This window comes from Magnolia sinica, chromosome 1 (genome assembly GCF_029962835.1).
Source record: "Magnolia sinica isolate HGM2019 chromosome 1, MsV1, whole genome shotgun sequence".
Taxonomy (NCBI): Eukaryota; Viridiplantae; Streptophyta; class Magnoliopsida; order Magnoliales; family Magnoliaceae; genus Magnolia; species Magnolia sinica.
In genome coordinates this window covers 32,148,992-32,174,824 of record NC_080573.1, presented here as the reverse complement: position 1 = coordinate 32,174,824, position 25,833 = coordinate 32,148,992, and the positions used below count along the sequence as shown (strand labels likewise).

The 25,833-nt window shown below is 42.4% G+C and overlaps 1 protein-coding gene across 1 annotated transcript; it reads left to right on the top strand.

The window, feature by feature from the left end:
* LOC131244790 (uncharacterized) lies at window positions 1-24,964 on the top strand. Its single transcript, XM_058244164.1, has 5 exons — window positions 1-115; window positions 2,342-2,465; window positions 15,282-15,385; window positions 23,774-23,905; window positions 24,667-24,964. Exons 1-5 carry the CDS (start codon window positions 113-115, stop codon window positions 24,691-24,693), a joined length of 390 nt encoding a protein of 129 aa, XP_058100147.1. The 5' UTR covers window positions 1-112; the 3' UTR covers window positions 24,694-24,964.
* Window positions 24,965-25,833: the final 869 nt, after the last annotated feature.

Below are 25,833 nucleotides of genomic sequence, written 5' to 3'. Positions count from 1 at the left end.
GTCTCGTCTCAGTAATTTCTCTGCATATATAACACCCAAAAGCCACCCCCTCTCTCTCTCAACGCACTTGCCATTCCTACTTCCAGCTTAGTTTCATTCAGGCCTACCTTAAATGGTACTCCCTCATCTCTCCCTCTCTCTCTATCTACTGAACTGCTTCCATTTTTTTCTCCCTTCTTCTTATCAATCCCTCGTTTTTCTCCTTTCTTCTTTTCAATCTATTCTTCTATATATTTACAGTAATTGATATCTGCACCCTTCCTGATTGATTTTCTCACCCCCAATTTTTCTTTTCCATTTTTTGCAATTGAAACAGTACACTGTAGTGCACCTTTTCCACTATCTCACTTCCCCAAATCGAAAAATGGCTCTATGCAATCTACACAGTGGGAATTTTTCTCTGCTTCGACCGCTACGATCTTTAAATGCACCCATCCTTTAAACTTTTGGTAATACAATAGCAGAAAGGATGGGTGAAGTTATCAGGGGATGTAAATAGTGGCTCTGCTTATTTTAGGAAAACGCTTTCCTACCTTGCGTGGGTACTTACCGTGGTCACTTTCTCTAACACGAGGGAAACGAATTGACGCCCATGGAATCCACCCCGTTCTTCAGGTTCATCACACCTTGTTTAGTGTTAGTCTGAAAAGTCAAGACTGATTTAACTCTCAGGTGCGCCATCCCATAAAATTATAACTATAAACCTTTAAATTCATGTTGTATGGTCCACCTGAGTTTTGGAATACTGTGATTTCTGGGTTGTTATTTCATCCCAATGAGCCACATCTGATGAATGGATTGGATGGCATATAAATGTCATGGTGGGCCCTACACAAAACTAATAGCGGGTGCCCCCTCCCAACTTTTTCCTAAGGTGTGGCCTGCCTGAGTTCTGGATGGTCCCGATTTTTTGGGCTCCAAGGTGAACATGAGGCACTGTACTTGTTGGACGGGGTGGATCTTGTGAAAATTCTACCATGTGGTTCCCAATGTGCAAGGTAGAAAGCCCAATATATGGTAGGCTGCTCCTTATTTTATTGACTTTATGGGCCCACCTTGATGTATGTGTCTTATCCATGTTGTCTATCCATATTGCCAGCTCATTTTAGGGCATGACTCGTGAGGCCAAATTGAAGCATATCCAAAGCTCAGGTGGACCACACCACAGGAAACAGTGTGAATTGAACGCCTTTTGTTGAAAACTTCTTGGAGGCCACAAAAATTTCAGATCAAGCTGATATTTGTGTTTTCCCTTCATCCATGTTTGTGTGGCTTTATTAATGGGTTGAATGACAAATAAACATCACTGTGGTACCCAGGAAGGTTTCAACGGTGGACATCATTATCCACACTGTTTCTTGTGGTGTGGTCCATTTGAGCTTTGGATATGCCTCAAATTTGGGCTGATGCCCTAAAATGAGCTGGGAAAATGGATGGACGGTGTGGATAAGACACATACATCACATGTCGGCCTGATAGAGTTTACTCGATACGCTACTCAATACGCTATCGACGTTCTATTTTATTGGGTTATATATTTTGGAGCAGGTCTCAAGTCCAACTGGTTGGACCACAAGTTATAGTGTATGTTGCGGATAACTTCCAACCTTTCATGTGCATGAGACACCAATCCGTCCAATGGGTTGTCCCCATCATGAGGATCACCTTGTGCAAAAATCAGCCACATACACTAATTGTGTAGATGACACTTGTATTTTTCTATTTATCAATGGCTAGATATTGTTTTCTATGGTGTGGCCCACTTGATGAGTAGGTGGAGCAGATTTTTGCACTAGGTGATTCTCATGGCAGGGCCAGCCTATTGAAAGAGTTGGATGTCGCATGCACTTATTAGGGTTGAAGTTATCCGCTGGGTGGACTGTTACTTGTGGTCCAACAGGTTAGGCTTGAGACCTTTTCTATATTCAATCAGTGACTAAATAGGGAGCTTCCATATTGTGCATGGAATTTGTACATACGGGCCCCATGGTTTGGTGATCTACACCATTGAGCTCTTGGCTCCTATCATGGATGGACCATGTCTTAACCTTTCCGTTATCAATATACATGTACCTGTTTAAGAAGAAATACACCAACAATCAACATTCAATGGAATAAAGGTGAAAGGTTGGGCAGCAAGTATCTTTGTATTTGAGAGATTCTGGGGACTTGCTCCATCCATAATGTGGGCCATTGAATCAATGGCTTTGATAACCCAACCATGAACCCCACATGAATGAGCTTGGAGCGCAATAGGGAAGTTCCCTATTAGTTACTAATAGAGAACTCGGTCGATAATATTATCATTATCATTTATTTATTTATTTATATTTATTTTTAGACGACAAAGGAGATAGTGAATCCGAAGGCATACCCATTGGCAGATGCCCAACTCACCATAACCATTCTTGATCTCATCCAACAAGCTGCCAACTATAAACAGCTCAAGAAAGGTGCTAACGAAGGTATGACAAAAATAATTATTTTATTTATAGAAATTTGTAGGGAAATGTTATTTGTACCCCATGTTTTATTATGCACATTTTATTTTTTAAATGCCACACTAAAAGGGAATAAACAACGAGAATGGATATCAAGGCCTCATCTAGATCCATTAAAATCAATTTTTTTAGGTCAAATGCACACTTTTTTAACACACACACATACCTGTTTTCAATACATTTGTAGGTCCCTTATTTTCAATACATTTGCCTCCTCTCCTTGCTACTTTTTATTTTTATTTTTGCCTTTGCTTTTGCTTCATACCATATAGGCAAGAGTAAAAAATGTGGGTCAGAAGCGGAAGCATGCACGATGCTTTAACAATGATACAAAAGGCACAATCATTGATTAAACCATTGGATATAATGGTGTAGTTAAAGGTGCTAGGCGCACCCTAAGCTCAACTGCCCCTAAAATGCCTGAAATGCCTAGGCACGCCTAGTGCATGCATGAAGATTCGAGACTTCAAGGTGACCCTTGCCAAAGGAAGTCCTATTCCATTGCTCATCCATGAGGAGAGACTTAAAGAAATCAACTATCAAAGTACATGCTTGGTCCTTTTCATCTATTCTTCTACCTTCCACAACCAAACTGCTTGTTGTGTCTTGCCCAAGCACATGATTAGTGTTTCTATCACCCTCCTTTAACCAAGTAGCTTTTGAATGTTGCTTCCATTTGATCTCTTCCTCCTTTAACCAATTCAAATATTAATTGGCTAACCATTGTCTTCTTTCCTTTTTCGCCTCTGTTAACTCCTCCCTCGATCTTATATCGAGAGTGTGAATTCCCCATAATATTTCATTCATCTCCTCTTCTCGCTTTCCCAAAAATTCTTATGTCTAGCTTCAATTTCTAACTAAGATGAAAACCAACGTAACTCGTAACGAAATGTTACATTGGAGTACCTTTTTCAAAAAGGTTTTCAATAAGCTTCTTGATTACCTCGGATCACTGACCCATCCTTCTCTCGGTCATGGACGTTGACTGGGGCCCTAAACCTTTCAGATTCAACCCAGCATGGCTCAATGTCGATGGTTTTCACCAGAAAATTGACGAATGGTGGTCTTCCTTCCCTTCGGGTGGTTATGCAGGCTACAGCTTCATGAATAAGCTTCGCTTGCTTAAGGAAAATTTAAAAGCTTGGAAGAAAGAAGTGCTCTGGAAGCGTGATAGCGAAACTGAGGCCCTTTTCGCGGAGCTTCAGCAGATCGACTCTGGGTTGGAAGGTATTGTTCCCTCCCTGGAGAAACTATACAGGCATATCCAAATTATTCAAGCCATCTCTTCTAGATCCCTCGAAGACGAGCTTTCCTGGAAGATCAAATCGAGATCCAAATGGATTTCGGAGGGAGACAAGAATAAATATTTCCACAGCATTGCTAACATGAGGGCTCGAGCTAAAGCCATCCACAGTATTTTTGTGGATGGGAATCAGATCGACGATAAGGAGGAGATCTCCAAAGCTGCTGTCCTCCATTTTCGCTCTCGTCTTGCTTCTGAAGGTTGGTCTAGGCCTCGTCTGGATGGCATCCCTTTCTGTTCGCTGATCAGTTCGGAGGCCGAGCGTTTGGAGGCTCCCTTTCAAGTTGAAGAAGTGAAAGCGGCTATTGTTTCTATGGGAGGAGAAAAGTCCCCGGGCCCTGATGGGTTCCCCATGTGCTTCTTCCAAGTCTTCTGGGACACTGTCCGCCCGGATATCATGAATTTCCTCAATGAATTCCATGCCAGGGGCCATCTCTCAAAAGGTCATGGGGTGTCGTTTATCGCCCTGATTCCTAAAGTTCCTGGGGCTTCTTCTTTCTCCGATTTTAGGCCTATAAGCCTCATTGGCAGCCCCTATAAAATTCTGGCCAAAATCCTGTCCCTTCGCCTCGCTTCTGTCATGGATAGTTTGATATCAAAGTATCAAAACGCCTTTATCAAAGGCAGGCAGATCATTGATGGAGTGCTGATAGCTAACGAAATCCTCCACACCTTTCAGAAGGCTGGGATCAAATCCGTCTTCTGCAAGCTTGACGTTGAGAAGGCCTACGACCACGTGGACTGAGATTTCCTGCATTATATGCTTCTTCGGATGGGGTTTGGTAAAAAATGGAGGACTTGGATGAAGGCGTGCGTGGAATCGCCTCACTTCTCCATCCTGCTGAACGAAACTCCAAAAGGCTTCATCCATAGCTTGAGATGCCTTCGACAGGGTGATCCTCTCTCCCCCCTTCCTTTTCTAATGGTTGTGGAGGCCTTATCTCAAATGTTGCTTAAGGGCCAAGAGGCGGGTCTGTTCAAGCGCATATCGATGCCAGGGGTTGCAGTGCCGATTTCCCATATTCAATTCGTGGATGATACATTGATTACCTGCGAAGCGGATTCTGATGACATCCAAAATCTTCACACTACTTTCAGATGTTTTGAGGTAGTCTCTGGGTTACGTATAAACATGACTAAGTCCAAGGTTTTTGGAATCAATATTTCAGAGCTAGAGCTAAACTCCTTTGCTTCAATCTTAGGCTGCTCCTCCACTTCCTTCCCATCTTTCTTCATGGGTCTCCCCCTAGCCATGGGCTCTCCTCCAATATCGATGTGTGACAAGGTGGTTGAAAAATTTCAAAAGTCTTTGGCAAGATGGAAATGTAGATTTTTGTCTATGGGGGGTAGACTTACTCTTATCAAAGCAGCTCTGTCTAACATCCCCATATACTTCATGTCCCTTTTTCCATGCCCGTCTGCTGTCTTGAGTCGGATCGACAAACTGAGGGATTTCTTGTGGAGCGGTAAGGAAAATCAGAAGAAATTTCACCTCCTCGATTGGGAAGAGGTCTGCAGGCATTTTCGTGATGGTGGCGCTAGCGTTAAAAATTTGAGAGTGATAAACAAGGCTCTTATGGGTAAATGGACATGGAGACTCGGTTCGGAACCTCATGCTCTGTGGAATATGGTCATTAAAGGGGGATATGGGTTGTCCTTGGGAGGCTGGTGGACTAAGGACTCCTCTGTCCATAGAGTGTCTTGCATTTGAAAAGGGATCATTCGCTGCAAGAAACCGGTGATTGAAAAAGTTGTTTATCAGTTGGGAAATGGGTCTTCTATTCGGTTTTGGGAGGACAGATGGCTCGGGGATAGATGCTTAAAGGATAACTTCCCTTCCATTTATCGTATTGTAGTTAAGAAAGACAGCCCTGTCGATAAGTTTTTTACATTTTCTGAATCGGGTGTGATTTGGAACATTACCTGCCGAAGACATCTTCACAATTGGGAGGTCCCTCTCATTGCTGATCTTCACCTCTGCTTATCCACGATATCCCCCTCCCAAACCGAGCCCGATAAAATTCTCTGGTCGATAGATAAAACTTCTCAGTTTTCGGTGAAATCCTTGTATAATGCCCTCATCCCTTCATCCCTTCCCTTCATTCCCTCGTTTATTTGGAAATACCCCCCCCCCCCCCCCCCCCCAAATTCATTTGCTTTGCTTGGCTTGCATCTTGGAACATGATCTTTACCATAGACAATCTCATGAAAAAGGGTATGCACCTCATCAGTCGACCACCTGCTTGTTCACTGCCCCTTGTTCTCTCAGATTCGCCAAGACTTCCTCGCTTGTTTAGGAGTGGTCGGTTGTGTGCCTGTGTCCGCCTCATCTTTTCTTGCCTATTGGCACGGTTTCAAGTTGGGTAAAATCACTTCCAAGGTTTGGAAAATGGCTAGTATGGCTATCTGGTGGGCAGTTTGGATGGAGAGGAATGATAGGTGCTTTAACAACGTGCAAGCTTCAGTGGACGAAGTGGGTTCGAGAGCTAAACGTCTCCTCATCGAATGGGGCTCTAATGTTCCTCTCCTTGATCATTTTAATTTTCTTTCCCTAGGCTTGTAATCTCCTTTTCTCCGGTGCTTTGGCTTTGCTATCTCAGCAGGCCCTTTGTATCCTTTCGGTTTCTTTTTTAATATATCTCTTGTTGCTTTTTTTTTTATTTAAAAAATTTAAATAATTATCATTGGAGTACTGTTAGTTAGATTTCTTAACATTAATAAGGTCAACATGCCAACAAAAGGGTGGTGGCTTGGGTAGGCCCCACCATTATGTTTAGGTGAAATCTATGCTGACATCTAGGTGGGTCACCCTATGTTAGGCCCGGGGGCTAAAAAATCAGCCCTATTTGAGATTTAGGTAGACAACATGATTGGAAACAATCAAAGTGTTTTGTATCCATTACTATATGGCTGTAAAGGCTTATATTTATAGGTAATGGCCGTGACCGTTATGTGATACGGGGGTGAAACGAGATAGTTTTTTGGGATCGTATTGGCTGTTACGTGGCATAACAACCGTTACCCTAGTAACGATCGAAAAATGACAATTTTTTTCTATTTAAATCTATTTTCTCCTCATTTTTTCACTTTTCTCATTTCGAAAACTCTTTTAAATCATTCTACAATAGATTTTGACCACTCTTGCTATAATTTTTATGTTTAAAATCATAAATTCAAGTGATTTGAGCAAATAGAAGCTCGAAGGCAAGGTGTTTCGTATTTGTTATGATACGGCTGTAAAGGCCAATACGTATAGGTAACGGCTGTGACTATTACACGATATAGAGGTGAAACGGGATGGTTGGGACTGTAAAGGCTGTTACGGGGCATAACGACCGTTACTTCCGCAATGGTTGAAAAAGGGCCACTTTTTTTTTTTTTTTTGTTTGTTTTTTAAATTTAAATATATTTTTCACTTTTCTCATTTGAAAAACTCTCCTAGACAATTGTACAACGGATTTTGATGATTATGACTATAGTTTTTATGATTAAAACTGTAGATTGAAATGATTTGAGCGAATAGAAGTTCTGAGGGCCATTTTTTCAAAAAATTGGAAAAAGTGGTATTTATGCTTAAAAAAAATTAAAAAATTCTAGTTCTAATGCTTGATTGCGATGTGTAAACATTAGAAACATATAACCATGTTCATAAATTCACTAGACAGCCCGATACAACACTCTCACTAAAGAGCGGACCAAAAGGGTTCTTTAGGGTGTCTAGGGGGTTGAGGCTAGGTTTTGGCATGAAATGGAGAGGGATGAAAGATTGCGTAGCGTATGCTTCTTTCTTCATTGTAGTCAACGGAGAACTGAAAGGGTTCTTCAGGGCGTCTAGTGGGTTGAGGCAAGGAGACCCTCTCTCACCCTACCTTTTTGTGGTAGTTATGGAGGTTCTCAGTAGGATGCTCGATAAGGGTGCGGCAAATGGCTTGTTTTCAAGATTCGATATCCCAGGGGTTGACAGACATATTTCTCATCTTTTGTATGCGGATGATACTTTGTTGTTTTGCGAAGCTAAAAAGGAGTCGGTGGACATTCTTTGGAAAATTTTGGTGTATTTTGAATCAGTTTCGCGACTGAAAATTAATGTGACTAAATTGGAAATGCTTGGGGTGAATGTAGATGGGCCTGACCTTCTCCGTTTCGCTAACACCTTTGATTGTAAGACTGGTGCTTTCCCTATAACTTATCTAGGGCTGGCCTTATGCATTGGGGAGCCGCTTAAACATCTTTGGGATAGAGTTATTGAAAGAATTGAAAGGAGTTGGCAATTTGGAAACACAGATGCATATCTATGGGAGGACGTCTGACCCTCATTAAGTCGGCTTTCTCTAATATGCCCATTTAGTTATTGTCCTTGTTTAAGTGTTCCAAGTCAGTGCTCGACAAGTTGGACAAGCTTAGAAGAAATTTTCTATGGAAAGTTGATGTGAAAAAAAAAAGAAATTTCATCTTCTAAGATGGGAGGAAGTCTGTAAGCCGGCCAATCAGGGTGTTGTTGGTATCAAATCGTCGGGGGATATGAATGTGGCCCTTCTTGGAAAATGGATTTGATGTTTTGGGTTGAGGAATGAAGGCCATGGAGACAGGTGATTGTAGGAAGTATGGAATGCAAGAGGGCTAGTGGTTCGTGAGATATCATTTGCTTTATAGGGCATCGACTATGTGGAAAGCTATTGCTAACACCGAGCACTTGGTCAGATAGGGGATCTCCTTCAGGCTCAGCTTGGTAGAGGTAATTGGATCCGATTCTAGATGGATCCTTGGTTTAGTGAGCAACTGCTTCAAGCTTTGTTCCCCAAGATCACTCTTCTTGCTCCTATCAGATCAGTCATGGTGGCAGAGTGCTATTCTATAATGGAGGATGTAGTGGTGTAGGCTCCTCGGCTTTGAAGGAACTTATTGGATGGTGAGTTAGAGGAGTTCTCCGATCTCTTGATCCTTCTCAGCAGTGTTAGGCCGGTGACCTCTGATGAAGACACATTGTTATGGTTACGCCATCGATCGTGGAAGTTTACGTTGAAATCTCTCTTTATTTCGATTTCGGAGCCTCCCTCTCAAATGGGCCCGCCTCATCCTTTTCATTTCTGATTCTACGAAGCTCCTCCTAGGGTGGTGGTTTTCATTTGGCTCCTTGGTAGGGGTAGAGTCCTCATGTTAGCCAACCTGTTGAGAAGATCTTTGATCATCCCAAACATTTGTCTCATGTGTATGGAGAATGGGGAGTCTATAGACCACCTCTTCATCCATTGTCTTTTTGCTCGCGCTATTTGGAATCAACTTTTCAATGAGATGAATATCGCTTGGGTTATGCATAAGTCTATGTCAGAGTTGATGTGGGCGTGGCACGGTAGGGGAGTTGGGAAATCCAGGAAAGCTAGATGGTGCTTCCTTCTTACGGCCGTGTGTTAGGAGATTTGGGGAGTGCGGAATGGGCATTGTTTTAGAAACGAAAATGGGTGTAAGGGAGATTTAAAATTAAGATGTTAGTGCCCAACAATTTTTGTTAAGGCCGTTGTTGGTTGCCCTCTTTCTTGATTTCTTTCTTTTGGCCCTATATTCTTTGTTCGCTTTTGCGGCTTTTCAATAAATTATTGTTACCTCTCAAAAAAACAAAAAAAAAGGTGTGACGCACCTAGTTGTTGAGTTGGATTTTTGTTCACTCCCCAAGTATAGGGTTGTGATGTAGTAATAAACTCGGTAAGACCGAGGTCGAATCCACAGGGACTGATACCTGTACGTTTCCTGAAACTAGGTAGAAATAGAACTAGTCTAGGATGCGATCTAAACCAAATAGAATTTAAGAAGTAATTGTGGAATAATTATCTAAAACTTTAAGGAATTCAGAGGAAGGAAACTAGGGATTCAGAGGATCCACTTGTAGAGATCAGGGAGATCTTATGCCTGCATCAAGAATTATGGAATTTAAATTGAACTTACTTGATCTGGTTTTCAAGAGATGAAAGGTATATGAATTAGAATGGATTCCATCACAAGACCATGCCCATGAGACAAAGCAAACAACAAAATCAAACCAATTCACAGCCAATCCGAGTGATGTATGAATGTCAGGAAGAGTTCCATCATCCAACCATGTCCAAGGGGCAATGGTGGACAACAGAGTTTCCTAACCGCATAGTCACAATAAGGGAATGGACATGCTCAAAGCCATCGCAAATATATTGTAATTTAAGTCACAATAAATCATAAAAAAAAAACTTGAAAACATTCCATTCAATCACACTAGAATCAACGTCAGTTCGTCACATGCATCCAGGCCATAGGATCAACCCCATCACGCCACAAGCTTCACCCCTTATCCCTAGCTAAGGCGTTTAGCCACACATGAATAGGCTAAAATAAACAAATAAACAAAAGAAAAGGAAGAAAGGAAACATAGCCAGAAATTTAAGTAGAAAAAAGAAGAAACAAACTTCTCCTCTCTCTCTCTCTCTCTCTCTCTCTCTCTCACGTTCAACCCTCTTGCTAAAAAGACCACGGCCTCTGCTCCAGCACTCCCCTGCCGACGTCCAGCAGCCAACGTGCCAGCAACAAACTTCTGCTCCCTTTCCCTCTCCGTTTCTCTTCCTTGAACCCTCTTCCCAACCAAAGACGACCTCCTTTAATGCTCTCTGCGGAACTGCTGTTGAGTCCTGCTAGAAGTAGGTTGCGGAAGCTGGAGACTCCAAGCACTTACTCTGCTGCGAGAGACCTTACGCAGTCAGGAGTTCGGTGTCTCCACTCTTCTTCTTTGCTTTCTTTCCAGAAGGACAGCGTCCTCTGGGGGTTTTCGGGCAGTCCTACATGATGAACGGTTCAGATCGTCCGTCCGATCGCTCCCACGAGTGCACAATCCGCCGCAAAAACCGGACGGCTTCCGGTTGCGAAACAGAGTAGCGTCATTGACGCTGTGACGATGGTGGGCCCCACTTCACTGTCTTTTTGGAAAATCCAAGCCGTCCACTGCGTTCTACTCGAAAAACCAGGTGGGAATCACTATTTTTGGACCAAATTCTATGTGGCCCACAGTACCTTCTACTCCGCCGTCCATCATGCCTTCAACGGTTAGGATTCTGCAATATTTTACATGGTCTCAAAAGGCCGCCTTGGTGAGGTAAATACCCCACCTACGCACACAATGGACGGTCCCGATTGATGCTATGCATGATGTGTGGGGCCCACAAGCAGAACCGACGGTCGGGCAGCGTTACGCTGTTGCGTAATTTAAAAATTTTGAGTTTGAGTCGGTCAGCGCCTGCTGACCGACTTTGAGTGCACGGGTGCACGGCTGGTGCACATGATTGTTATGCACATTCATCACCGGCGGGGCCCCACAGAGATGTTAATGAGAAATCCGTTCCGTCCATCAGCTTTTTCACCTCATATAATGGGTTGAGAAAAACTTGGAGCATATCCAGATCTCAAGTGGGCCCAGAATCAACTGTTTATGGGCTGATCTGACCGTTGGGCCACTTCCACAGTGATCCAGGAGCTGAAATTTTACGTGTACGGTTCATTTATGGTCTTCAGGCCACGTATGGAGTTTTGAACTGATCAGATGGTGGGAACCCTATGATCTTGCATTCTGGACACTTTTCAGGTCACTTGAGCTTCAATTCCTCGATTTTCTTGGATCCCTGGCGTGCAAATCTGTCGATCTTGGTCTCCTAGGGTCCGTCCTATGCTCTGGTGCTTTCAGACCATTAAATCCATGCTTTTAGTACCCTTTTCCAGTCCAAGCTCGTGAATACGCCCTGCATCACAAACATGATTAAATCAGGCCGTTAAACAATACTATGTTTGTAAATCCTGGCAATAATTGGGGTCTGATATGCAATATTTGACCTTCAACAATTTTACATAAACATCACAATGGGGCACACCCAAGATGTTGACCCCTTTACTGGCTCAGTAGACCCCAACTTCCATCAAGAAATCCAATGGAAGGTACTCCAATGATAATTACTTAAATTAATTGGGTAGCCTATTCAAAAGCTTTTTGAAAAGGTATCCGAATGTAAATTCTATATTAAGTGGGTAGTTTTTTTTTTTTTTGTAAAATTCCTTAATCTAGTTTTGCTTCTTTATTGCTCTTGGATTGTCTTTCTTTTTACGTTTTTTAATGTCTGATTTTATGAGTTTCAAATTTCGGGATTTGTTCGAAATCTTCAATAACTTGATCCATACTAATGGGGCCTCCCCTGCACTTGGATTTTCATTTGCTACTCCATCAGTATTTGCTGATGGAGGAAAGGTTTTGGGGGTACTCTGGGAACATATCCAGTAGAGATGAGGTGAGGCTTGTAGCTTATAGGGTTAGAGCATGTGGCTACTAACCGCTGTGTCGGGGATTCAACGTTGGGGAAAGATAGTATGGGATAAAGGAGTAGGGTTGGCCATGGGCTAGGCCTAGGGTTGGATTCAGCCCAGATTTTGAACTTTTCGGCCCAGGCCTATTCAAAATTTTAATCTGCTTTGGCCCGGCCTGGCCCATTAACAGTCCTAGAAGGGAGACTAGTGGAAATGGGTTCGGAGTTTTACCATTGTGGAGAGAGCTCTCCCGATATCCAGATTTTGTATTTTGTGATTGAGTTCTCTAGTTCTAGTTTAAATATGGGTTCGATTAGAGGTGGTTCCTTTCTCCTTTTTCATGTAAATGTTCTACACGATTTCCCATTCAAATTTCCCATCTAGCTTGCAAACTAGGCTGGTCAATCCAGGACTTGTTTGAGTTAACCAGGCCAAGTTGTTCAGTGGATGACTGGGTGAACAAATCCAAGCCCTTCTAGTTTTGAGTTTGAATAAATATTTTTTCTTGGTATTTCAAGGTTGAATAGTTTTGCAAACCAGTTCACTGAATCATCCTTTTGGAAAGTATATAATATTTACACATATAATACTTCTCCGAAACATGTTATATTCATCATCAATGGATCTTCATAATCCCCGATTGTTTTGATTGTTTTTAATCCAATTGAATCTTGAGTAATTTTTCAAACTCAAGAGTTGCCCTAGGGTGTCAAAATGAAATGGGGGCCACCCTATCCTATTGATTACTCTATCATGGGCCATTGACATCATACACTTGACCGAAATAAATTCTGTGGAAAACCAGCTATATCCGATCTTGGTTGGCCTCCCGTGTCATAAGTCATCCCCTTATTTTTTTTACACGTTGTTGGGTCCTCTTATGGCCACTTGGAGCTCTCTTGAAGCTGCTCATGGCTAGATTAATTTGTTTCGGATCAAATAGAAAGAACCTTTGGAAAGCGCCTTAATGCAGGAGCATTTTCACAGTAGGCACGAGTGGGGTCGCTTGTGGGATGCAGGGGCGCACTCGGGGTGGGTGCGGCCCACGGAGGAGGTCTCGTGTTCGAGACTCCTTACCAGGGGTGATTAATGCGCATTTCACATCGGGCTCGAGTGGGGTAGCCCGTGGGATGCGGGGACACATTCGGGGTGGGCGGCCCATGTGATTTGGAGTTCACAAAGGGGGTTCGGCCGAGGTCCTAAAACCCATGAGATGTGGGGCCTGGGCTATGAGATAAAGGGATTAATTCGTCATACTCTAACAGTTCGAGCTTTTAGAGCAAATGGTTAATTGTCCTACATCATGCCTACACCTATGTTTATATTTATTACACTCCTTTGAAGACATGCAACATTCACCATTAATGGATCTTAGTGTTAATTATTGAAGGATCTTCATTAACGCACTTGACTTGACTCTCTTTCCACTATGCTTTTTGATCTAGTAGAATCTATCGCATGGCCTTGAGAGTGTATAGCGTACACTAAAGTTACATTATTTTAGCTTTTGGTCATTGAGAGAATGCATTGCTAGTGCTAGAGACACCTTTTTTGATAGGTAAGTTGGGCTCGACCTCAAGACCTCAATGAAAATGAAATAACGTTGTGGTGGAAAAATGTTGCGCTAGAGTCACATTTTGGGCTGGTGAACTCATACATTGTGATGCGAGTCATGTAGTGTGGGGATAGTGAATGATCTTCAGAAATGTGATAATTACACAATCATCAGCATTGACCATCCCATGATCATGCTTGGCTAATCACATAGGCTGACGTGACTTAGCAGGTTTTGGAGTGTGGGGCAGTATATGATCTTCTAATATGTTATCATCACTCAATCATCACCATTGGCCACTATTGGATATCTCATGATCATGCTCAACTAATTACATGGGCTGAAATGACTTAGCAGGGTTTGGAGCAGATTGATCGTACTGCGATCTTATCTCGACCATCTTGTAGGTCAAGGCTGGATATGTGTCTCAATATCTGAAGGTCTGAGCAGTAGTCTAAGGGCCTATCCCATGAGAGAGCTGACCAAGCCTAGTGATAGCATTTACGAAATCATAAAAATGTCTACAGAAAACACCCATGTTCCTAAAGCAAATCACATACACCGGAACAAACAATACAAACCAATTATCTCATAATCATGGTCCATCATCTGATTCATAACCTACAAATCATAATCAATTTGGTCTTTCTTCCGACAATCTGAAGTTGGCTTTCAAATGGTAGATTTTCAAGAATTTTATGATCGCTGCCCAACCAAACATCAACCTTCTTCTTTCACTCAGGCACTTGGAACCTTCTCCTACATGCCAACACTGTCCCATCCAGTATTGACCCCCATCCCAACTATTATGGCATTACCTGCACTCCCTAAAGGGAGGGCAAGCAAATTCGGTCATCGATGTGGCAGTTTCCAGGCAGATTGCTGAACATGAATCACCCACATACAAAGCACATAGTAACATAACTAATATGCCAACACAATCAATCCCTACATTGTACCTTAGTACAACTATTGCCCGCTACCCATACAGAAATTGATTTTGGAGTGTGTAACACCAGATGAGCCCACCTCCACAGTTATATCCGAATCAAATGAATCCTTGTTCCACATGGGATAATTGTTCTCATTGAGCAATGTGGTACTAACATACTACTGCCCCAGCCAAACTCCTCACTTGACAATGTCTTCCACCTGCTGGGGCTCCAATTCATGGAATTAGCAAAACAATGTTGAACTATCGCAAGGCTCTAGCTTATCCTACACCTGCTGGGTCACTTGTGTCGCCCGGATGGCTCTAGCTTATCCTACACCTCCAAGTAATTATACAAGGTTGGACTATCGCAAGGCTCAAAAGGGTCTTTTTTCTTGTTGATTCTGCCCAGCCTGATGGCTATGGGTATGGGCATTGGTTGAGATTGAACAAGAAAGGTTCACCAATAAATGAGTAAAACGTCCAATGCATGGCAGCATGTGTGATTTACAGACGTTGTTTGTGAACCACGATGGGACCTGCCAATGCATGGTCCATATCATGGGTCATTTGCCACCAAAAAGTTCGAGTGCAAGACACTAGAAAAGAAAAAAATTGGTGTCCTGTGGTCATGTAGGATGCCTCCTTTCCGTTTTTTCATTTTTCTTTATGCCTTTCCAGCGACCAAGACATTGAATCGGGGTATATCGGAGTTTGTTGTGATGGCGGCGGACACGGAGCCTCTTGAAATCCTTCTTCATCTACCATTGCTCGCTGAAGATAAGGTAACCTTAATTTTTCGAATGATAGTGATCTTTGTGATGCTATGGTAATTTGATTTGTGTTTATTTCTTTTTATATTGGCATTTATTCCAGTCTTTAGTAAGGTAAAATGGCCGTGGAGAGAAATTAGAGATTGATGATAGGTATTGCATTTTAAGCCAATTGAAGTTACTAAGTGATGGTAGGTAATATCTATTTGGAGAATAATTATTTACTTTTATTTTTATTTTATTTTTATTTTTATAGAAACAAATAGAAAGTGTGTTGTTTGGGTCATTCATGGAATTTTGGTTATTTAGGGTGCACTGGATGCACCATTAAATTGAATTGCAAATTACCAGTCTTATAAAGTGGAAACAACCAAGTCAAATTGAACTATGAAGCGGTATAGCCCCATAGGCACTTCTCTTCCCACATACTTATACATGCAGCAAATCTGCACCTGGCAAGTGCCTGGATCATCTGAGTGGTTCATAAGGTGGGTCCCACCCTGAAGAGGACCTTACACAAAAATGATGGTTTACTCATTAGGTGGGTCACATTTGTATGTTCAAATGTGAACCTCTCACAAGTTCTTCTAAACCATCCGTAACTTTTCTATAGGCTGGCCCGTCTGATGACTAGACCACCCTGATTTCTGCAGATGATCATCTTCACAGTTGGGGGCTATGTCTCACGGACATGTCCCATGCACTTCCCGGGTTCGCTTGTGTGCTGCATGTATAGGTGAGTATGGGGCTAGCATAATTGCAATTATCTGTTTAGTACGGAACCATGACAACTGAGTGATTCACGAAATGACTTTTGACTGTTATTAGCCAAAAAAACCACATTTATGTCAATATGATCACTGAGCCACACTTTTATCAAAATATGACAGATACTTTTGTCATAAGAAGTTAATATGGTGTTTTGTAATTTAAGGAAACATTTCGCGTGTGTGCGTGCGCATGTGCGCGTTCTAAAACTCGCCGAGGTATTTTGAGCCGAGTTCCCCCCAAAGTCAGTTCTGAACAAGAATCAGTCTAAGCTATTTAAGGCTTGTCTAGTTGACTTGGTCAATTAGATTCGACTTGCCAAGGCTTGATGGTGTCTTTGTTCTTTCTTAAAAACAGGTTTTTTCAGGGAGATGCTTTAGAATCAAGAAAGTTTCGTCATCCTCTGATTAAGGCCCTCTTGGTAGATGCCAAAAAATGAGTTCATCTCAATTTAATTAACAGTAATTACTCATTTTAGTTAACAGCAATTATATTCCAAGGAAATTGCTGTTAACTTAAATGGGTAATTACTGTTGACTAAAATGAGATGAACTCATTTTAGGCATCGACCAAAGAGGGCCTAAGAACATAGGAAACTTATAAGCCCTAATTTATTTTTCCTCTCAATTGGACAAAGCCCTGCTTCTAAGCAGCAGCCCTATGTTCATTCAGCCTTTGGCAGGTTTCATGACTCCTTTAAACTCAAATGGAATTTGATCAGTGGTTCTCATATAAAGTGTCTGACTTGAAGCTCTGCTGAAGTTGCTTTGATTTCAATTTGCATGCTGGTGCAATTAACGTATGAGATAATCCACCTTCAAGCAGATTTTATTGCAAATTTATTCTCCCTTGCCGACACATAAGACAACTGAAATCAACATTCCACTTGCCATTTTCCATTATCACATTTTCTTTTGCTCGTCTCCAAAAGAAGATACTGTTCATGGAAAAATCCAGTGGCAAAAGAGGAATTATGGAATAATCCCATTCCGTTTGTAATTTTACCTATTGAAGTAAAATTAGGTAAAATTGCCGATTCAACAACAGCAAATCGTTGACTGGCACCAAAAGCTGGAGTTTCCTAATGTGTGTAGTCCAGTTTTGGTAACTTAGAACACCGGCATGCTCAACCAAAGTGCGTATTAGCGCCATTTTCTCACATCGCATGTGCGCTGAGCAAGCCTCCTACTAAACTTCTGTACAGCTAATGATAACATAGCGAAACCATGCAGAGCTATCCTTTTGGAGAGGAATTAACAGATCCTGCTCACTGGCAAAGGTTTAATTTGCAGAAGCGCATGGTTCCAAACATGTTGAGTCCTTGGTTTGGTGATCCAAGCCATTGTTCAGATGGGCCTTGCTGTGGATACGGAAAAGCATGGAAATCTTCCAGGTTTCCCCTTCGACATTTGCCCTTTTTCCATTAAATATTGACTTTATGTTTTCAATTAACCATGTATTTGAAGACCCCACCATATTGCCAATTTGGGAGGTTTTCGTGGCATCCCCCATCCATTATTAGGCCCATCTGATGAATGTTTTTGATCCATAGAGAATCCTGCATGTTAGAAAACTCTCAAGTTTCTGATGAAGATCCTGTTAATCCTCCTTGGAATGATGAATCATACATCATATACTAGAATGCAATGTTCCTGTTCAGTGGTACCGTTATTCACACGAACCTTCTACCCACATGTCGCTCCTGTTGCAAATCATGCTTCAGATTCCAACTTCATTTCCTGCTCCCAAACTGTTTATACTTGCTAACATTTTGAAACAGACACTAACCCACTCCTACACCCAAATCTGCTGCTACTTCCCTCCATGCTAACAATGGTTGAAAATGATATCCCATTCTAAAAGTATGCGGGCATGAAATCATGATTTGTTGTTGATCATATTTTATTCTATTGAGAACTGTTCATTGTCATATTTCACAAGACCTGTTTCGTTACCCGTTGGACATCTTGCATGATGATCTGCTCAGTTAGAAGCATTGTGGAATTGGTAAGGTTTTATCCAATTGATATGTAGAGTCTCAGAATGTGCCTAATCTGTACAAGTAGGACCCATAATTTGTTTTGTTTTTGTTTTTTGTTTTGTTTTTGTTTTTTTTCCTAAGGATGACAATTTATTGATAAGTGGCAAAGCTGAAAGAATACAGAACAAAAAGAGAAACACCTCTAGCACAGTGCGCATGAAGTCCAGAAAAATACAATCCGAACTACCTGGAATCCTTAAATTTAGGGGACGCCGCTGTCCACTCTAAAGCAAACGATTCGGCCCTAAGGAAGACACTCTCTGGACTGCCTAACACATTCTGAAAGCATCTGTTGTTCTGCTCCTTCCAGGTGGCCCATTATCCCGCCAAAAGAGAGATTCTCCATACCTCGAGGCCCAAATTACCTACTCCACCTGCGTGCCACTGCACTAGGAAGACATCGATTGATTATGGCATGGCCCATGACACCCCAAAAATGCTGAAGAATCTGTTCCATACCTCTCTAGCAAACACACAATGTAGGAAGAGATGGTTCACTGATTCCTCATCTTGCAAGCAGAGAGGGCAAGCATTTGCTAACATTAAACCCTTTTTCCTCAAGTTGTCGATGGTGAGAATCCTATTCCATCTAACAAGCCAATTGAACACTCCCACTTTGGAGGGAGCACCATAGAACCATAAATAAAAGCTGTGAGCTTTGGAACCATTGGTGCACGCCCCCCCCCCCCCGGAAAAAAAAAAAAAAGAATGCATGGAATACAGGGACTAACTGAAAAATGGCCTGAACTCGATTCAACCAATGCACTGAATCAGCTTCAATTGAAAGAGATATTCCTGGCAAGGATTTAAAAGAGAAGCGAGATCAGCAATTTCATTGTCGTGAAGGTTTCTTCTACATGGAGGAAGCCACACACCATGACTTGAGGCGCAACATTTAACCGTAATGTCCGGATCAGCAGCAACAAGAAGTAGCCGAGGGAAAAGATCTTGAAGGCTTCGATCTCCTAGCCACACATCCTTCCAAAATCTCACCTTATACCCATCACTCACCCCAAAACCTACCCCATTGAGAACCTCCCTTTTAAGCAAATAGATTTCCAAACACTGTGGCCCCTATACAGTGGAACCTTCTTAGGCCTCCAACCCTCCTTCTCTACCCCATATTTTCTAGAGATAACCTCCTTCCATAAACCCCCCTCTTCTGACATGAATCTCCAAATCCATTTTCCCATAAGCACCTCATTCATAAGGCCTAGGTCCCTAATCCCTACCCCTCCCTCCGATCTACACACATCACCCCAATTCATTAAATGAAATTTCTTTTTGATCTCCCCACCCTATCATAGGAAATCCCTTCTAATCTTCTCTAGCTTTTTAAGTACCTCTTTTGGGCACTTGAAAAGAGACATGAAATACAAAGGGAGAATGGAGATAACTGACTTAATGAGAATTATCCTACCACCCCAAGATAATGTTTTACCCTTTCTTATGGACAATTTCTTTTCAAAACGTTTAATAACTGGATCCCAAAGCTGCTTATTCATTCCCGATGCATAGGGGAAGACCCAAATATGACGTGGGGAACGATCCCTCCTTACAACCAAACAAGTGAGCAAGGAGACTTGATTCCTCTCTAAGCAAGCCTATGCCCAACACCTCAGATTTTTGAAGATTGACGGATAAGTTTGAAATGACCTCGAACCATGTAATAGCAATGCGAAGATTCTCCACTTGAGTAGGGAAAGGTTCACAGAAAAGAATTGTGTCGTTTGCAAATTGAAGACGTGTAACTTGGAAAGCTCCTCTATTCACCTTGAAACTTGAAAAGAGACCTTTGGAAGCACCTCTAGATAGCATTTTGCTCATAGCTTCCGCCACGACAACAAAAAGAAATGGTGAAAGGGTATCTCTCTATCTTAGCCCCTTCCTGATTTAAAGAAACCTTTAGGAGATCCATTGATGGATTGAGAAGCAAGCCAATCTGAAACATTCTAATCTCTCTACTTAACCCCACATCCCATACGGCCTAACAAGTAGTCCACAAAGCCCTAATCGACATGATCGCAAGCTTTCTCCAAATCTAGTTTGCACCCCAAACCCTTCTTCCCCTCTCTATGACAAGAGTTGACCAATTCATTAGCGATTAAAGAACAATCCAATTTTTGGCCGCCTTCCACGAAGGTCCCTTGTACTTTAGAGATAAGGCGACCCATAAGAGTGTAAAACCTTGAGGTGAGAACTTTCGCTAAGATTTTGTACAGGGCACCAATGAGGCTGATAGGTCGGAAATCGTTTAGACTTTGCTCCCTCTTTCTTTGGGATTAAAGCTTTGACCGTGGCACCCAATTCTGCACTAGCTTGCTATTCTATGAGAATTCTTTAATAAAGCTCATAATGTCCTTCTTAATCAAACCCTAGAATATCTAAAAGAAGGCTATCGGGAATCCATCTGGGCCCGTCGCTTTATCCCATCCTAGCTCATGGATAGCTTTCCATGAGCTACACAGTTCATCTTTCGATATAACCTTCTCAAGATCGGTAGCTTCAGCAGAAGAGAGGGATTGGAAACCCAAATTGTCTAATCGAGGTTTGGATATCCCTGGATTTATAAAAGTCGACGATGGCATCAGATACATTAGAGGTACCTTCTTTGTGAACTCCATTCGCTACCACACTTTCGATTCTATTTGTGCGCATTCTAGCACTAGCAATTCCATGGAAGAACTTGGTATTGTATCTCCCTCCTTGAGCCAAATGGCATGCGAACGTTGCTTCCATTTAATTTCCTCTTCCTTAAAGTGTTTGTTGTGAAAAATCCGAAGGGAATCCCTGCGATTTTGCTCTTCCCCCGATATTTCCGAAGCTTCTTCTTTAATGTCTAAGGCTTGAATCTCATTTAAGGTATTATTCACTTCCACTTTGCTGTTTCGGAGGAAATCCTGCTTCCAGCTGTTGATCTTGCCTTTGAGAGAGTGTAGTTTCTGAAAGAGAACAAAACCCGGCTGACCTGAAAAAGAACAAGATTCCCACCATTCTTTCACTAGATCAGAAAACCCTTCAACCTCTAACCAAGCTAATTTGAACCTGAATGGCCATGGGCCCCAACTCTCCAACTCCACTTCTAGAAAGATTGGACAATGGTCCGAAGGTGGTCTCGGCAGCCCTCGTTGAGTGGACAAAGGAAATTTAACCATCCAGCTATCTGAAAGAAGAAATCTGTCCAACTTTGATTGAATAGGATTGGCACGGCCATCTGTCCATGTAAATCTGACCCCTCTGATAGGCAAATCCACCAATCCATTCCTGTTTACCCATTTCGAGAAGCGAGCCATGCTTCTAGTAATCCTCCACCCGAAGATTCCTCAAAGGTAAATCTAGGGGTATTCAAGTCCCCTCAGACACCAGGGTAGACCCCATCTCAAACAGACCGTGTTGAGCTCCGTCCAAAAGGAATCCATAAGGTTTGGAGAATTTGGGCTGTAGACAGTTGTGAAGACCTATTTAAAATCTGACACTCTATCACGAAGCACCACACTTAGTGAAAAATTCCCTGCCCAACTTTCTTCCTTAGCCCATATTGAAGAATTCCATATGATCAGAATGACCCCTATTGCATCCTTTGCTTCTCACTCCTTTGAATGCCCACTCCAGATATCGTTAACCTTACCCTGATCCATGCTTCTCAATTTTGTTTCCTGGATAGCCAGCACCTGAGCTTTATATTTCTTTCTCATTGCTCTGATTATGAGCCCTTTTTCAGGGACAGCCCATACCCCTTATATTCCAGCTGAGAATTTTCTTGAGCACACCTTTTTACCCCTTCCTGATTCCCATGCCTTTGATCTAGCCGTACCGTCGTAATTCACTGAGGATTCAAGAGCTTTTAATTCTCTGGCACCTCTTGGAGTGATGATATTCCCTGCCATTGCTGCCTCCCACTATTTCTGCAACTCTCTTTTCTAGATAGTTTGGAACACTGCAAAGTAATCCTCACAATCCCTGAAGGTAACACCGAGAAGCCTCCCTATTTTTACCAGAGAACCCTTTGCCCATTTCATACCAGTTGCCACTTGCCACTGACACTCAAACCACAGTGCTGGATTCCCCACCTTTCTTGCTGGTTACAGACAAAGTATCTTCATTAATTTGGAAATTTACCCTGGATACCTGGATAGGGGAGACATCCAACACACCTGACAGAGTACTTTCTGTTGCTATAGCCTGCATAATTTGAAGCCCACCTTTGCATATTTTACCATATATTTCACCCTGTTGCATTGCCTTGATATTCTTACTGCATAGAAGCCCGTCTGCAAGCATCGAAGAGTCTGGAAGGACGAGAGCCAGCAAGCAAGCTTCTTCCCCTGCAGAATGGAACATCTCCCTACTGTCAAAAAACTTATAGCCTTTGGCATCGCACATGGGAGACGAGTATATGACAATCTCATGTGATAGAGAGGATTCTCCCACCTCACGTGTGGGCTGTTGTGACTGTGTGGCAATAAGCTGAGGTTGAACAGATGAACAGATAGAAAATCTCCATCCGAATGGTCCGACACGACTGAAACAGATTCTTCCACATCGGCATCTAGAGGAAGACAGCTGGCATTCTTATGAATAAGATTGGCGGCCACGCTTTTGTCACGATCGAGCCCTACAAACGGCTGCAGAACTTCAGACGCAGTCATCACAAGTAGCAGAGACATGTCATGCGTATGGGGGCCAGCAGCTCATGAGAGACGTCAGGCGGCGCCTGCTCCCAACTCTCCATAAATGCCTCTGAAAGAGGCTGCCACATGGATAAATTGCCATGGACCTCCCTCTCATCCACTGAAGAATGGCTTTGAATGCTGCCACATTATCCATTGTAGTCCCTTCTCGCTTGTCAAGCAACACCTGTCCCACAAACATGGATGGGGGATTCCCCAAGCTGATAGGAAGATTCTAGCCATCCAGCTTTGGCTACTTTTTTTTTTTTTTTGGGTGTAATACCTTTCCTAAACATCTCTATTTGTAGGGCAAATATCAAAGTGTTAGAATAACAAGATCTATAAGATTTTTGGGGCCATCACCATACAAGGCACATCCTATCTTATAAACAGTAAAAGGAAGTTGGGTTGACATTTTATTATTATTATTATTTTTTAAGTTCTTAAAAACCATTTGTTTTCTTTCGCCAAAATCCTCCAGTAGATTGGTTAGGATTGTCCAATTGGCATAAGCGAGTTTTGGGGCACGGCCCACCCAGGGTGGACCTTAACTAATGATGAGTTTGGATCTTGCACATGTTTGCCGCATGTTCGAAAATCCTGTCACTTGTTACTGCGAAGGAAATTACAAACACCATAGTGATAAATGTGGGGTGCCAATGCTATTTAAACCTGCCCTTTCTTCTTTTTGTAACACAATAGTACAGCTCTGTACATTCTCTTAGCATGACAAGGAAAGAAAGGGCAGATTGTCTGTCAGGTTGGGCTATAAATTTCCTAAATGTATAGCGTTGAAGCTTTTTGCAGTATTTTTTTTCCTTTTAAATCTGCAGCTGGTCGTGGTAGTTTCTATGTGCAATCCGATCAAGCACTGATTAACAATGAGAACGAAAGTAACCGTTTTTTACTTGGTTGCTGCAGAATGTGCCGTATGTCTTCGTTCCTTCAAAGCAAGCTCTCGGCCGAGCTTGTGGCGTCACTAGGCCTGTGATTGCTTGTTCGGTGACGAGCAATGAAGGCAGCCAGTTGAAATCCCAAATACAGCAACTCAAGGTACCTACCGTCTGAATCTTGTCTCTGTAATGTGATCTTTGTTACACTCGCATGCATCTCTGTGTTGGCCTAACGCGCTGACCTGGTATGTGTGGGACCATAGTTCAAGAACCCGAAAACTCAACTTTGAGTCAATCACCAGTCAGGTCAGGTTGACTCAAGGACTCGAATGAGTCTTAAATTGGCTGTACTTGATGTTATAACATGTAAATTGTTATAAATATGAAAAGCATTACATAAAATATGTTAAGGAGAAGCACAACTACCTATGGGATGCTGGTGCTCCTACCCTCGGCTGCATTTTTCTTTTCCTACTAAAAGGCTGCTGACTGGACTATTGCTCGATTTGAATCGCGCTGATTAACATCGAGTTGGCCGAGCTGTTGAGCCAACTGGACAAGTCTTGTTGTGTCTGGGCTGAGTCAAGCTTGTGACCTAGTTTCTTCGAGATTTGGCTCAAAAAGTCGTGTTGGCTCGGATAAGTTTTGAGTCGAGTTGGCAAGGTTTAGAACTGTGTGGGACATCATAGCTGTACATCAGGTGGTCCCATGCACAAGATTTGGGCAAAAAATAGGCTGGTCAACAACTCATCATGTGGGCCACACATTCAAGGTTTCATATCTAGCCTGCTCAATTCTTGGACCGGATCACCTACATGGTGGGCCCCATCTGATCTGTAGCTCACATGTTGTGCACACATGCCAGTGTGTGAAGAGTTTCATCTCCTGCTCACTGTATCCCAAACTCTCTTTGAAATGCAGGATGCGATCGAGAAGCTCCTAATCTAGAGGATAATGGAATCTTTCGGGGTGATGGGCACTCTCCTGAGGCTTGGACTGATGAAGTTGTGACACTTTGGGAAAAGTGAGTTCACTCTTCATAGTTTTTCTTTTTCTTTCCCTTTTAAAAAAATGAGTTTAGTGTTGTGGTTTCTTAGGATGCATCTGTTAGTAGGATGTTTGAAAACCATTATTTATTTGTTGGAAAGCCATTAGCAGCTTTATGTATTATGCTACCTTAAAAAACAAAAAGCTTTATATATTATAGCAGCTTTATGTACCATGCATTCATGCTACGTTTCAAAAAAAAAAAAAAAAAAGCTTTATACATTATGCTATTGAGAATACAGAGGTGTATTCTATAACTATTATTTGTTGGCGATGATTATTACTCTACACCTGAAAGTAGGATCGGGAAAGCATTGCTACTCACAGACTAATCTGCAGATTTCAAACACCACTCCTCCAGTAGTGCAACTCGGTCAGGTTAGGTTGGGTTGAGGGTCAGCCTGAGCCCAACCTGACCTCAAGGGGACCCAACCCACAACTTGACCTGATCTGAATTCCAACTTGAACCCAACCCAAATTCCTCTAAACTCGACCCTAAACCAACCCAAATTCGCTTTACCCAAACCCAAACCCAACCCGATTTCAAATCAGGTTGAAGTTTTCCAACCCTAACCAACCCAAGGGCCCGTGACAATCCGACCCAACCCCACCCGTACTCAGGTTGGGGTCAGTCGGGTTCTGGTCAACCAGAACCCAGAACCCAAGTTGCAGCCCTACCCTATCTTATAAATCTGGTTGGTTGACTCATCAGTTGGGCCGCTCATGGGTGTCAAGCATGGACCTCTGCTTATAACTTTTTAGCTGACCATTTCATCCTTTCCCATGTCTCACTTGATAAGTGGACTGGTGTTGTTTTGGGCTATGGTGCATTTGCTGTGGGCATGCCTGATAGACAGTCTGGATCTTGCATGCTTACGTCTGGTGCGTGGCTTCCTGTAGCAATCGCACACTTATTAATTATTCATCTATTAGTTCTTCGAGGAAGATCCCTTGCTGCTCAAGAAGGGCTTATTGGATCCCCCTTTTTAAGGGGGAAAAAAATGCAACAACCCTTGTTAAATGGGAGAATAAGAGCCATTT

What these genes read in the sequence shown, in the direction of transcription:
- LOC131244790 (XM_058244164.1), top strand. An exon ending in CAAGAAAGGTGCTAACGAAG is followed by an intron (nt 2,466 to 15,281) that starts GTATGACAAAAA and finishes ATGCCTTTCCAG; the next exon opens with CGACCAAGACATTGAATCGG. An exon ending in CATTGCTCGCTGAAGATAAG is followed by an intron (nt 15,386 to 23,773) that starts GTAACCTTAATT and finishes TGGTTGCTGCAG; the next exon opens with AATGTGCCGTATGTCTTCGT.